General features: G+C 48.4%; 1 protein-coding gene across 10 annotated transcripts in view; it reads left to right on the top strand.

The window, feature by feature from the left end:
* The window catches only part of GREB1 (growth regulating estrogen receptor binding 1), a 161,376-nt gene that overhangs the window by 123,672 nt on the left and 24,874 nt on the right, over positions 1 to 12,830 (top strand). For all 10 annotated transcript variants that reach the window (XM_063648957.1, XM_063648955.1, XM_063648958.1 and 7 more), the window contains 4 exons: positions 5,360 to 5,699; positions 7,149 to 7,264; positions 9,723 to 9,922; positions 11,262 to 11,351. In XM_063648957.1, coding sequence (XP_063505027.1) covers positions 5,360 to 5,699; positions 7,149 to 7,264; positions 9,723 to 9,922; positions 11,262 to 11,351 — 746 coding nt within the window. The remainder of the gene's footprint in view (positions 1 to 5,359; positions 5,700 to 7,148; positions 7,265 to 9,722; positions 9,923 to 11,261; positions 11,352 to 12,830) is intronic.

Here is a 12,830-nt window from a genome sequence, read left to right as displayed (position 1 = left end):
TTTTTTTCTTTTCTTTTCTTTTCTTTTCTTTTCTTTTTTTTTTGAGACAGAGTCTCACTCTGTCGCCCAGGCTGGAGTGCAATGGTGTGATCTCAGCTCACTGCAACCTCTGCCTCCCAGGTTCAAGCAATTCTCCTGCCTCAGCCTCCCAAGTAGCTGGAATTACAGGTGCCCGCCACCACGCCCAGCTAATTTTTGTATTTTTATTAGAGACGGGGTTTCACCATGTTGGTCAGGCTGGTCTTGAACTCCTGACTTTGTGATCTGCCCACCTTAGCCTCCCAAAGTGCTGAGATTACAGGTGTGAGCCACCGCGCCCGGCCGTACATATTTAAAGTATTCAATTTACATTTTGATCCACGTATAGACTGGTAAAATGGTCACCACAAGGTAATGAAAAATTTTCTCCTGCCCTTTGTAATTCCTTCCTCCTGTCCTTTTCCCACTGTAGAAATGTAGTTTGCATTTTCTAGAGTTTTATATAAATGGAATTGTACAATAGGTACTCTGTTTTTGGCCTGGCGTCTTTCACTCTGTATAATTATATTGAAATTCATCCATGTTGTTTTATGTATCAATAGTTTGTTCCTTTTTACTGCTGGTATTCTAGAATAGAATACTATCATATGGCCATACTAGTTTGTTTGTTTACTGGTTAAGAGGCATTTAGGTTGTTTTTCAGTTTTGGCTATTACAGATAAAGGTGCTATGAACATTCATGTACAAAGCTTTGTATAGACATATACTTTCACTTTTCACGGGTAAACACCTACTTGTGAAATGGCTGGGTTATTTGATAGGTGTATGTTTAACTTTTTCACAGGCTGCCAAATTGTTTTCCAAAGTGTAGCTGTCCCTTGGTATACACGGGGGGTTAATTCCAGAACTGTCCCTGCCATACCAAAATCCATGCATACTCAAGTCCCATGGTCAGCCCTCTGGAACCCACATGTAAGCAAAAGTCAGCTTTCCATGTACATGGGTTTCACATCTAGAAAATACTGTATTTTTGATTTGCATTTGGTTAAAAATCCACATGCAAGTGGACCCTTGAAGTTCAAACCCGTGTTGTTCGAAGGTCAGCTGACATTCATTTTACATTCCCATCAGAATTTCAGTTGCTCCCCATCTTTGTCAGCACTTGGTATGGTCAGTATTTTAAATTTTATTCATTCTAATAGGTATGAAGTGGTAGCTCGTAATTTTAATTTTAATTTCTCCAGTGCCTAACGATGTTGAACATCTTTTCCTATGTTTATCTGCCATTTGTATATCATCTTTGGTGAAGTGCCTGTTGATAAGTTGACTATTATTTTCAAATGACCCAAAGAATATTATTTATAGCTCTATAATCTCTTTTGATATTAATATAGTTATTCTAGTTTTCTTTTGACTAGTGTTACTATAGATTATAATTTTTTATCCCTTTACTTTGAGCATGTTTCTCTTTTTGTGTTTAAACTTGGTTTCTTTAGGCAGCTTATAGTTGAGTCTTGCTTTTTAATCAAATGTGACAATCTCTGCCTTTTAATTGATTGCTATTTGATTTTAGTTTCATTATTATTATTATTATTTGAGACAGAGTCTCACTCTGTCACCAGGCTGGAGTGCAGTGGCACGATCTTGGCTCACTGCAACCTCCGCCTCCTGGGTTCAAGTGATTCTCCTGCCTCAGCCTCCTGAGTAGATGGGATTACAGGCATGCACCACCACGCCCTGCTAATTTTTGTATTTTTAGTAGAGACAGGGTTCACCATGTTGGCCAGGATGGTCTCGATCATGTTGGCCAGGATGGTCTCGATCTCCTGACCTCATGATCTGCCTACCTCGGCCTCCCAAAGTGCTGGAATTACAGGCGTGAGCCACCATGCCTGGCCTATTATTATTATTTTTGAGAGAAAGAATCTTTTAGGGCTGTTGCCCAGGCTGAAGTGCAGTGGCATGATCATAGCTCATTGTAACCTCAAACTCCTGGGCTTAAGCCATCCCCCCATCTCAGCCTCCCAAACAGCTGGGATTACAGGTACATGCCACCATGCCTGGCCAATTAAAAAAAAATTTTCTTGCTATATTGCCAAGGTCTTGAACTCCTTGCCTCAAGTGATTCTCCCACCTTGGCCTCCCAAAGTGCTGGAACATTTTAGTTTCTATTGCTGTGTTTTCAAGTTTATCAATCTTATTTTCTACGTTATCTAATCTGCTGCCAATTTCATCCAGTATATGTATGTGTGTGTCTGTATATATATATATGAATATATATATGAATATATATAATATATATTATATAAAATATATAATATATAATATATATAATATATAATATATATAATATATAATATATAAAATATATATAATATATAATATATAAAATATATATTTCAGGTGTCACGTGCATTGATGTGCATACACATTGATGATACATAGTTATTGTGTTTATTAATCAGGACTCTTTGTTGCAAGTAACAGAAACTCAACTTGAACTCTTTTCAGAAAAAGAGAGGGATGTATTGACTCGTAAAATAATAGGAAAGGTTGAACAAATAAACCATAGAACAGCAGAGATACCTAACAACTTAAGTATTCAAACACCACCAAGACTGTGTTGTTTTGTCTTTGGTATCTGTATGATGGTTTTATTGTATCTCACTGCACGATGCCTTCCTCCATGTACTGAAAAACATTACCACTGCTTGATGCTGAGCCTCACGGTCTCTAGATTCCAGAGGGGGACTTATTCTTTCTTATTGTTTGAAAAATCCCAAGAGAAGACTGGCTCAGCCTGAGTTGGGTTTCCATACCTGAACCAGTCTATTGTGGCTGGCAGGGCAAGGTCACGTACAAAGATCATAGCTCCCACGAGAATTCAGGGTCTAGTTTACTTTCTATCTACAACATTGAAGATTTCATCTCTAGAATTTAATTTGTGATTTTTGTATCTTCACTCAACAAGTTCAGTCTTTCCTCTAGATTTTTAACCACACAGAATATAGTTACAATAATTGTTTTAATTTTGCTGTCTGCAAATTCTGTCATCTGTGTCATTCCTAGGTCAGTTTCTACTGATCAGTTGGTTCCCCCCCTTTATTATGGATCATATTTGCCTGCTTATTTACATGTCTGGTAATTTTTGAGAGAATGCCAGACGTTGTCAATTTTACCTTGTTGGGTGCTAGATATATTTGTATGTCTATAAATATTGAGTTTTTTTATGATATAACTAAGTTACTTGCACACAGTTTAATCCTTCCAGGTATTGGTTTTAAACTTTGTTAGGCAGGACCAGAGCAGTATTTAACGTAGAGCTAACTTTGCCCATTACTGAGACAAAATCCTTTGAGTAAGTACTCTACAATGTTTCGTGACTCCGAGGTGTTCCATATTGGCTGTGGAAACAGGAACTATTCCCAGCCCTACATGAACTTCAGACATTGTTCCCTTTAATTCGTTTGTAACCAAAGGATTCCTGTTTTGGCCTTGGGTCATTTCCTTACATATGTGCACTGCTCATGTCAACTGAAGACTTTAGGGAGACCCTCTGCAGATCTCTCCTCTTTGGTACTTTGCCCTGTGATCTCTAGCTGCCTTGGCTTTCCTGGAATCTGATACCTCTCCTCAACTCAGGGAGACCTCTGAGCTTTGACTGGCTTCCCTCTTCCTGAGTACATCCCAGAAACTGCAGGCAGAAGCGAGGGGACTCACCAAATTTGTCTCACATCGTTAGGATCACTGTCTTTCACTGCCTGATGTCCCATGTATTGTTTCATTTACATGTTCAGTTTTTCAGCTGTTTCAGATAGGAGGATAAACCTGATCCCGTTGCTCCATCTTGTCAGAAGCAGAAGTCTCTGTCCTTTGAGCAGAGCCCATTTTCCCTACTGCGCTTTCTTTCTTTCTTCCTGGGCATTTTTATTTATTTATTTATTTATTTATTTATTTATTTATTTAGAGATGGAGTCTCGCTCTGTGGCCCAGGCTGGAGTGCAGTGGTGATCATGATCTTGGCTTCTGCAACCTCCACCTCCCGAGCTCAAGCGATTCTCCTGCCTCAGCCTCCCAAGTAGCTGAGATTACAGGCATGTGCCACCATGCCCAACCAACTTTTGTATTTTTAGTAGAGGCAAGGTTTCTTCATGTTGGCCAGGGTGGCCTCAAACTCCTGACCTCAGGCAATCCGTTTCCTGGACATTATTTGACCGGTGCACCAGGGGTAGGTAGAACAGTCTCTGGGCTGCTGAGTCCCCTTCATGCCAGAGTCTGTGGACCAGTTATACCTTCCTGAGACAGCCCTGGTAATGGCAAGCTTGCCAGGCCAGCTTCCAGCTTATGTGACCTGCGTAGTGGATGAAGTGCTGAAGAAAGCATGAAGAAAAGGAGGAGGATGGTCAGCAAGAAGGAGCAGGGATGTCATCGCAATGTCAGAAATGCTATCAAGTGCTGTAGGGAGGCGAGCTGGCTGCCCTGATAGAACTCACAGGGTGGCATGGCCATGGTATGGTACTCATTTTTGTAGGTCGAGAGACTACCTTACCTTTGCTACAAAAAGCCAGAGTCAGGGGGACCCATTCCAGCTCAATCAACCCAGAAGAACATTGTACATAAACTGGATACCAATTCATTTATTCCTGTTGAGAAACACCATCATCTATAGGGACCTGGGCTTTTCCATTGGTGCCCTGGGTTCTGCTTGACTAATGGGTCAGAGCCACTCTAGCAGAGCAGGTGGTTGTGGGAGCAGCCACCACCTCTGTGTGGGGACACATATAGTAACCACAGTTTCTGAAGCAAAAACTGGGATTCTTGATTTGGCTGGATATGTTCTGATTTGTAATTCATCTGTCAAATTAAAATACGTTTAGTTATATTTCTAATAATTCACTGTGATTGAAGTGAACACAGAGATGTGCCTTTAGAACTGGGGCCTCCGGTAGCTGCATTTCCATATTGATTGCTGGTGGTTCTCCTGTTTCTAGTAGGAACCAGAGGCAACTTAGTCCCCTCCTCAGAGAGCTGCACATTGTGATGATAGAGACAAAATAGGCATTTATACCATTTATTCATCTGCTCATTCATTGGACAAATATTTATTGAGCAGCTACTAAGTGCCAAATGCTGAAAAACATAAAATAATAACAACAAACCTATGTTTTCGTTTCCCAGCTGGAAAAAACAAAGGACTGTTTAATTTGGTTTCTAAAGAAGGCTTCTCATTCAGGTTCCCACAACCACCTTTTAGAGGCAACACAACTGTGTATAATGCCGGAGTTGCCTGTGCTAGAGTGACGGATGTCTTGGGTGACTTGGCAGCAGCAGGCCGGCGGGCGCGGCCGTCACAGGCATGGTCTCTCTGTGTTCCTTGCAGGTTCCCCCGCCTGCACAGCGCGGTGATCAGGACCTTTGTTCTCGTGCAGCACTACGCGGCCGCCCTGATGGCCGTGAGCGGCCTCCCACAGATGAAGAATTACACGTCGGTGGAGACGCTGGAGATCACGCAGAACCTCCTCAACTCCCCGAAGCAGTGCCCCTGCGGCCACGGGCTCATGGTCCTGCTGCGGGTGCCCTGTTCGCCCCTGGCGGCCGTGGCCTATGAGCGGCTGGCCCATGTGCGGGCCCGGCTGGCGCTGGAGGAGCACTTTGAGATCATCCTGGGCAGTCCCAGCTCAGGCGTCACCGTGGGGAAGCACTTCGTAAAGCAGCTCAGGGTAGGTGCTGTGCGCAGGGAGGGGCGGAGGGCCTGGGGGCACCTGGGAGAGCTGAGGAGCCCGCCAGAGGCAGGGAGTGTCACAAACCCCACAGCGTGGCCAACGTGGCTTCCCTAGACCCAGCCACCCCCCAGCCTCCTCTCTGTGCTTCCCTACCTTTGCCCTCCGCCCCAGCAGCACCCCCACACCCCTGTAGCATTGTCTTATGACTTTAGACCTCTGGGCAGCAGCCTGCTTTCTTTTTTCCTGGACATCCATTTCCTCTCTTTTTTGTTTAGCTGATGCTTCTTTATTTTCCCCTTTGAGACAGGGTCTCACTCTGTGGCCCAGGCTGGAGTGCGGTGGCGTGATGACAGCTCACTGCAGCCTTGAGCTCCCGGGCTCCAGGGATCCTCCCACCTCAGGCTCCTGAGTAGCTGGAACCACTGGCGTGTGCCACCACACTCCGCTAATTTTTAAAATTTTTTCCGTGTTGCCCCGGCTGATCTCAAACTCCTGAGTTCAAGTGATCCTCCTGCCTCAGCCTCCCAAAGTACTGGGTTCCAGGTGTGAGCTGCCCTGCTTATTTTCTGCAGCACTTAGCTTGGTGTCTTTCCTCTTTCAGGAAGCCACCCTCCCCCTCTGCCATGCCCAGGGCAGTGCCATGCTCCCTGCCTGTCATCCAGCCCCTCTCCCAGATGGTGGGGGGCAATGGCCATCCCCACAGAACTCAGCCCCCAAAGCCTAGCACAGCGCCTGGCCCATAGTAGATTCTCACTCAACCTGCAGGTGACAGAAAATGCAAAAGGTTTAGGGAAAGAACAAATGAGTGGAAAACAGGAATGAAAGGGAGGACACTGTCAGGAGAGAGCACAGGCAAGACATAAGGAACAGCTGGCTGGGCGCGGTGGCTCACGCCTGTAATCCCAGCACTTTAGGAGGCCAAGGTGGGCGGATCACTTGAGGTCAGGAGTTCGAGATAAGCCTGGCCAACATGGAGAAACCCTGTCTCTAATAAAAATACACAATTAGCCAGATGGGGTGGCATGCGCCTATAGTCCCAGCTACTCAGGAGGCTGAGGCAGGAGAATCACTTGAGCCCTGGTGGTGGAGGTTGCAGTGAGCTGGATTGCGCCACTGCACTCCAGCCTGGGTGACTGAGCGAGACTCTGTCTCAAGAAAAAAGACGTAAGGAGCAGTTGACAACATAGACTTTCTTTCACGGAGCTGGTCAGCTGACAGAGATGTCTTGAACATGCTCTGGCTGGCTAGTCTACATGTTCTAGACGACTGAAAATACGGTGGCCAAGTAGATGGTGTGCTTATTTGCAGTCTAAAGAAATTTCCTTTTGGTCAGAAGATGTAGTTCAAGGAGTTTAAATTGGTGTGGGAGGCCATCAGGGTTCCTCTGAGCTGGGCTGGTTGGGAAGGGAGGCGTCTGTGGCTTTATTTCTTTTTCGTTATCTACAGATGTGGCAGAAAATCGAGGATGTGGAGTGGAGACCCCAGACGTACTTGGAGCTGGAGGGTCTGCCTTGCATCCTGATCTTCAGTGGGATGGACCCGCACGGGGAGTCCTTGCCGAGGTGGGTGGAGGGGTTATGCCCCTGGTGGTCTCTGAGGAGCTGGCTGCCTGGGCCCCCTCAGGAAGCATGTCAGGGGGGCTGCCATGCCCTGATGGTAGGCAGCACCACTCGCATTCACAGGCACCGTGGTTGGGGCCTTCATCGTGGCTTTCCCAGCAGGGGCCTGAGTGCATCTGAGGCCCGTGCCCCTTTTCCTGATTCTCAGAAAGGCACTGTTTGGGGTCGTGGTGACGGCTGTTGCCAGGCTCTGCAGGTGGAGGCTCTGCAGGTGGAGTCAGGATTTCATGCCTCCTGAGTTCAGTTTCTCCCCATGGGGTGCTCTGTGTGCGCTGGGGATGGCAGTTCTGCTTGGGATAGTACGGCATCCTCTCCAGGACTTGCAGCCACAGTTCCTGCTGGTACCTAGGCTGCCGCAATGCCTGGGCCCTCCTGACTTAGGAGGCGTTCTGGGAGTGGGGGCAACTGATGCTGCTCGGGAAGAGCTGGTTCTTCCGGCACAGAGTGGACTGTCTCAAAAGGGGTGTCCCTCTGAAGCCATCGCAGCCTGGAAAGTCTCAGCCACACATCCACTCAATGTCCCCTGGTGTGGGGGGTCTCTAGGCCACCACACAGACATGCAGACACTGGAGACTTAGGTCACGGGGCCTCCTGTAAGGCAGTTTCTTGGATTGGTAGTGACAGATTGGGTTTTAGAGACTTCATACCCGTGGAGAAGAGCAGACGGCCAGCAAAAGATAGCAAAAGCCGACATCAGTGGAGTTCCTGTTATGTTCTGGGAACTGTCCTAGATTCTTCTTTTATGTTTTATTTCATTTTACTCTCACCTTAATCCTGGGGGAAAGGTGCTATTTCAGTAGGCCCATTTTATGGATGAAGGAACCGGCTTACTGAGATTAAGCCAGTCTGGCCAGCAGTGGGCCTGGCTCCTTCCCCTAGGACCACCCCACACTTCAGCAAACGGCCCTATGCATGCTGCATAACCATGGGCTAGGGAAAGGGGGCTCCAGAACATTTGACCTTGGTTGTTGCTATTTCACATGGGTTAATTCTTTTCTTCTTCAACTTCTTAAGGACTGAGACAATATCTTAATCTATTTTAAATTTTAGCAAGCATTTGCTGAGTACCAGGTACCTTCTGGTACCTTCTTTGTACCAGGCATCATGATAGACTTTTCATATGAAACTTATTCCTTGCTGCAGTAGTATTACCATCCTGTTTTATGGTTGAGTCAATGAACGATCATTTGCCTGAGGTCACATGTGCAGTAAGTTTCAGAGCCCTGTTGAAACCCTCACGTACCCCTCTCTAAGCCCTTTGCCTTGGCTGTGTTTCTGCTGTGCAAGTCTGAGCATGGGGTTGGCCTTTCCTCTGCTGCTCACAGATAGCATTGCTTGTTGGTGTCCGACTAGATTGCCATCATATTTCTAGCATCTAGTACCCTGGCCTGTGTTCACTTGGATTGAATAATTAAATGCCCACTGATTACATTTAATCTTTATCACAGAGGACTTAGGGTTTTTTTTGTTTTTTTGAGACAGAGTCTCACTCTGTTGCCCAGGCTGGAGTGCAGTGGTGGGATCTCAACTCACTGCAGACTCCGCCAACTGGGTTCAAGTGATCCTCCTGCCTCAGCCTCCCGAGGAGCTGGGATTATAGGCACCTGCCTCCACACCTGGCTAACTTTTGTATTTTTAGTAGAGATGGGGTTTTGCCATGTTGGTTAGGCTGGTCTCGAACTCCTGACCTCAAGTGATTGTCCCGCCTTCGCCTCCCAAAGTGCTGGGATTACAGGCGTGAGCCACCACGCCCAGCCAGATGGTTATTAATATTCATTCCCATCTTTCAGATGAAAAAATCAGAGCCTCAGAGAAGTTGTGCAGCTTGTCACGGCTTCTGTCGCTAGGAAGTAGCAGAGCTCAGATTCAAGCCCTTTTTTTTTTTTTTTTTTTGAGACGGAGTCTGGCTCTGTCACCCAGGCTTGAGTGCAGTGACACAATCTCGGCTCACGGCAAGCTCTGCCTCCCGGGTTCACTCCATTCTCCTGCCTCAGCCTCCTGAGTAGCTGGGACTACAGGCACCCACCACCACGCCCGGCTAATTTTTTGTATTTTTGGTAGAGACGGGGTTTCACCGTGTTAGCCAGAATGGTCTTGATCTCCTGACCTTGTGATCCGCCCGCCTCGGCCTCCCAAAGTGCTGCAAGCCCCTTTTTTATCTGACCCAAAAGTTAGTGTGGCACAGGGCTAAATGCATAGTAGGTGTCCCAAAGATTTACTATTATACTGAATTTGTTGCTGCAAGCTCCCAGTAGCACTGTTGGCTGTTCCACTTGTACAAGTCCTAGGGTCCTCACCAGGAAGGTGGGGTATGGTCCTGATCAGTGCTGCCTGCAGCAGTGGGAATAGCACCCCACTTGTGGAAGGCACTAAACAGACACCTTCTTCTGTGCCTTGCTAGGTCTTTGAGGTACTGTGACCTGCGATTGATAAACTCTTCCTGCTTGGTGAGAACAGCCTTGGAGCAGGAGCTGGGCCTGGCTGCCTACTTTGTGAGCAACGAGGTTCCCTTGGAGAAGGGGGCTAGGAACGAGGCCTTGGAGAGTGATGCAGAGAAGCTGAGCAGCACAGACAACGAGGATGAGGAGCTGGGGACAGAAGGTGAGGGGTGGCTGCCCTCAGCCTAGGTGTCCCTGTCTGCACGTCTTTCTTGGCTTCTGAGCTTTGAGGCTGCCTGTGCTTATGGAGACAGCTGTCTCCAGTTCAGCAGGGTCCTGGGACCTGTCTGCTGGACAGCAGCTCTGGATGGGAGGTCTCCAGTGTTGAATGAAATGGCAAAGCTCTCATTGAGTTCAGATTTTGCTTGTTTTCTCCCCGTCTCTTTTGGTGGTGTGAGAAAATGGAAATCCCTATAGGTTCTTCCTAGTTCTAGAATTCTTAAAGAATAGGAAGAAAAATTAAGATTTCTTAGAGTTCAAGTTCAAAATTTCTTAGATTTCCTTGTTCCACTCACTGGTGGAATTCTGACCTAGTGTGATTTGCTTGCTTATTTCCTCTGTGAGTCAACCCAACAGCGTGCTGTCCATTTTTAAGATTTATGAAAACAGGCTCATTTGCAGACTCTTCAAATCTGATGCCATCTTTTTAATAGGACACATAAACGATAACATCGCAAGGCATTGACTATAGTCAACAATGTGATGAGAAAGACGTAGACAATCATACAAAAACTAGAAAGCATTTGTGGAGTGTGTGGAGTGGAAGGACGTGGGTGTGGGCACCAGCCTGGGTCTGTGGTCTGCCTCGTCTGTCTTGACTGTGGGACCTCTCCTAGCCTCAGCTTGCTTGTCTGTAAAATGTAGATGGAAAGGCCTGCCCTCTTGTAGCCATCTTTTCGAAGCACAGCAGAGACTCTGATTTAATTCTTTCACTTGTGGGTATCTGCTGCATATCTCCATGCTCCCTGGCATCTCAGGACCCCCTTCTTTAGTTTCACCATCTGCTCTTCTCTACCCACAGCCCCCACTGCACTGGGCACTGGCGCGCATTAAACTTGCAGTGGCCGGGCTGTGCTCTGCCCTCCTAGCCTCTGCACTGCACGGCTGCCCTTCCTGCTGCTTGGAGTTTTCATTTCTCTGCTTTACCTGCAAAGCCCTGCGGCTCTTCAGGACGAAGGCCAGATGCCCCCTCTTCCAGGAGATGCCCTGCTTTTCCCCCAGGCTCCCCGACCCCTCTCTCTTTGCATCTCCTCCACCAGCTTGCAGCTATGCCTCATGGGTAGGAGCCTTCGCTGCACCCAGAGTGCCTCCCTGCACCGCAGCCCACTCCCTCCTGTCTCCTCAGTGCCCTGTCCGTGGTGGGGGCCTGGAAGATGGCAGTGAATGAGTGAATGGATGGGGAGAGGTGATGCATGGGAACACACTTTACACACTGCGAAGTGCCGGGCAAACGTCAGGGATGGTGATTTCGGTGCATTCTCAGCGTGTGTGTTTTGAAACAGGCTCCACCTCGGAGAAGAGAAGCCCCATGAAAAGGGAGAGGTCCCGCTCCCACGACTCAGCATCCTCGTCCCTCTCCTCCAAGGCGTCCGGTGAGTCTTCCCACACGGGAAGGACCAGACCAGCGGACTGATTTTTGAGGTTTCAGAGAATGAAAAGAAACCTATATAAGGGCTATTTGCTGATCCTTTATTTTCTATCAGAACTGGAAAGATAAGGAAATCTTTGAAGCGCTGGACTCTCTAGAGAGTAAATGTTCTGGCGAACTTGGGATCGGAGAACTTGAAGACTGAGCAAGACTGTAGGGTTCCGCTGCCCCTGTCCTCAGGGGAAGACCGTGGACCCTGCCCCTCACTGTGGCTGGGGCCTCAGGCTGAGTCCTGGCCGTGTTAGGGGCGGGTCCCCGGGTGTTCTCCCTGCCGCTGTTAGTTTGGGAAAACCCTGTGCCCTGTGGGGAGAGGAGCTGAGCGCAAGGAGAGAAGTAGACACGGAGACTTCACTGGGGGAAGAGCAACAAAAGGCAACACAAGTCCGTGTAGCCAGAACCACAGCGGGTGGGCAGTGCCAAACACAGGCCCCACACGGTCTCTGCTCTAAGGGGTTCCTCTGTCTCCGAGAGTAGTCAGGCTCCCGCAGAGGAGGGCAGAGGCCCTGGTGAGAAACAGAGGCCCCGGGCAAGTCAGGGGCCACCGTCGGCCATCAGCACGCACAGTCCCTGTCTTTCCGCCGAAAGCCTTCTGAGGGCCTACTTGCTGTCTGGATCAGCACTGAAGGATAAATGAGATGTAGACCTGACCTCAGGGAACGAACTCATTGTTCTCGTAAAAGACGTGTTATTTTGCAGTAGTTTTTTGCACACATTTTCACTTCACATATGAAGAAGTCTGTAATTTTGTCTCAAGGCAGAGGGCAGATTTCAGGGTAGGTGAGGTTACCACAGGTTTGAGACAGCAGCTGACCCTCAGTCGGCCCTTGCAGAAGGTGTTGCAAGTGCAGGAAGCCTTAAGGGCTGAGAGGCTCAAGGGCGAGACGCACAGGGCCTGGGTGCGGGGACGGGTGCATGCGGTGGCCACAGGCTCCTGTTGTGGGGGATGGGGGGGCGCCTAGCTGTGGCTGAGGGAGCAGCTGAGAATCGCTGCTGTTTGGTCTGGGATGGGGAAAGGTCAGAGGTCAGAGCCCACCAGGACACTGGCTAGGGGGCATCTGGGGCCTCCCTTCTTTTCCCTGCACCTCCTGCACTGGTGCACAACAGTGAGCTGGTGGTTGGGGTCTCCCTCCCAGAAGCCCCCGATGGAGTCAGCACTGAGCCTCTCCACCCTCAGCCCAGAGCTCTGGGACTGAAAGAAGCCCTGCCTCATAGGCAGGAGCTCAGTCAGAAAAACCAGCGCCGCAACCACTGGGTCTGTTTGCCTGAAATAGTACAGGGGGCCTGGGGCAGAAACAGGAGCCACCGGCAAGTTCTGGGACAGCTCACTCCTGGGACGAGTTGCCCCTGGGACAGGTCACTCCTGGGATGGGTCACTCCTGGGACAGGTACCTTCTAGGACGTCCCTGACCAGGTTCATCTCCCC

Source organism: Pongo pygmaeus, chromosome 12, assembly GCF_028885625.2.
Source record: "Pongo pygmaeus isolate AG05252 chromosome 12, NHGRI_mPonPyg2-v2.0_pri, whole genome shotgun sequence".
NCBI lineage: Eukaryota > Metazoa > Chordata > Mammalia > Primates > Hominidae > Pongo > Pongo pygmaeus.
This window is presented reverse-complemented; position numbering and strand designations above follow the sequence as displayed.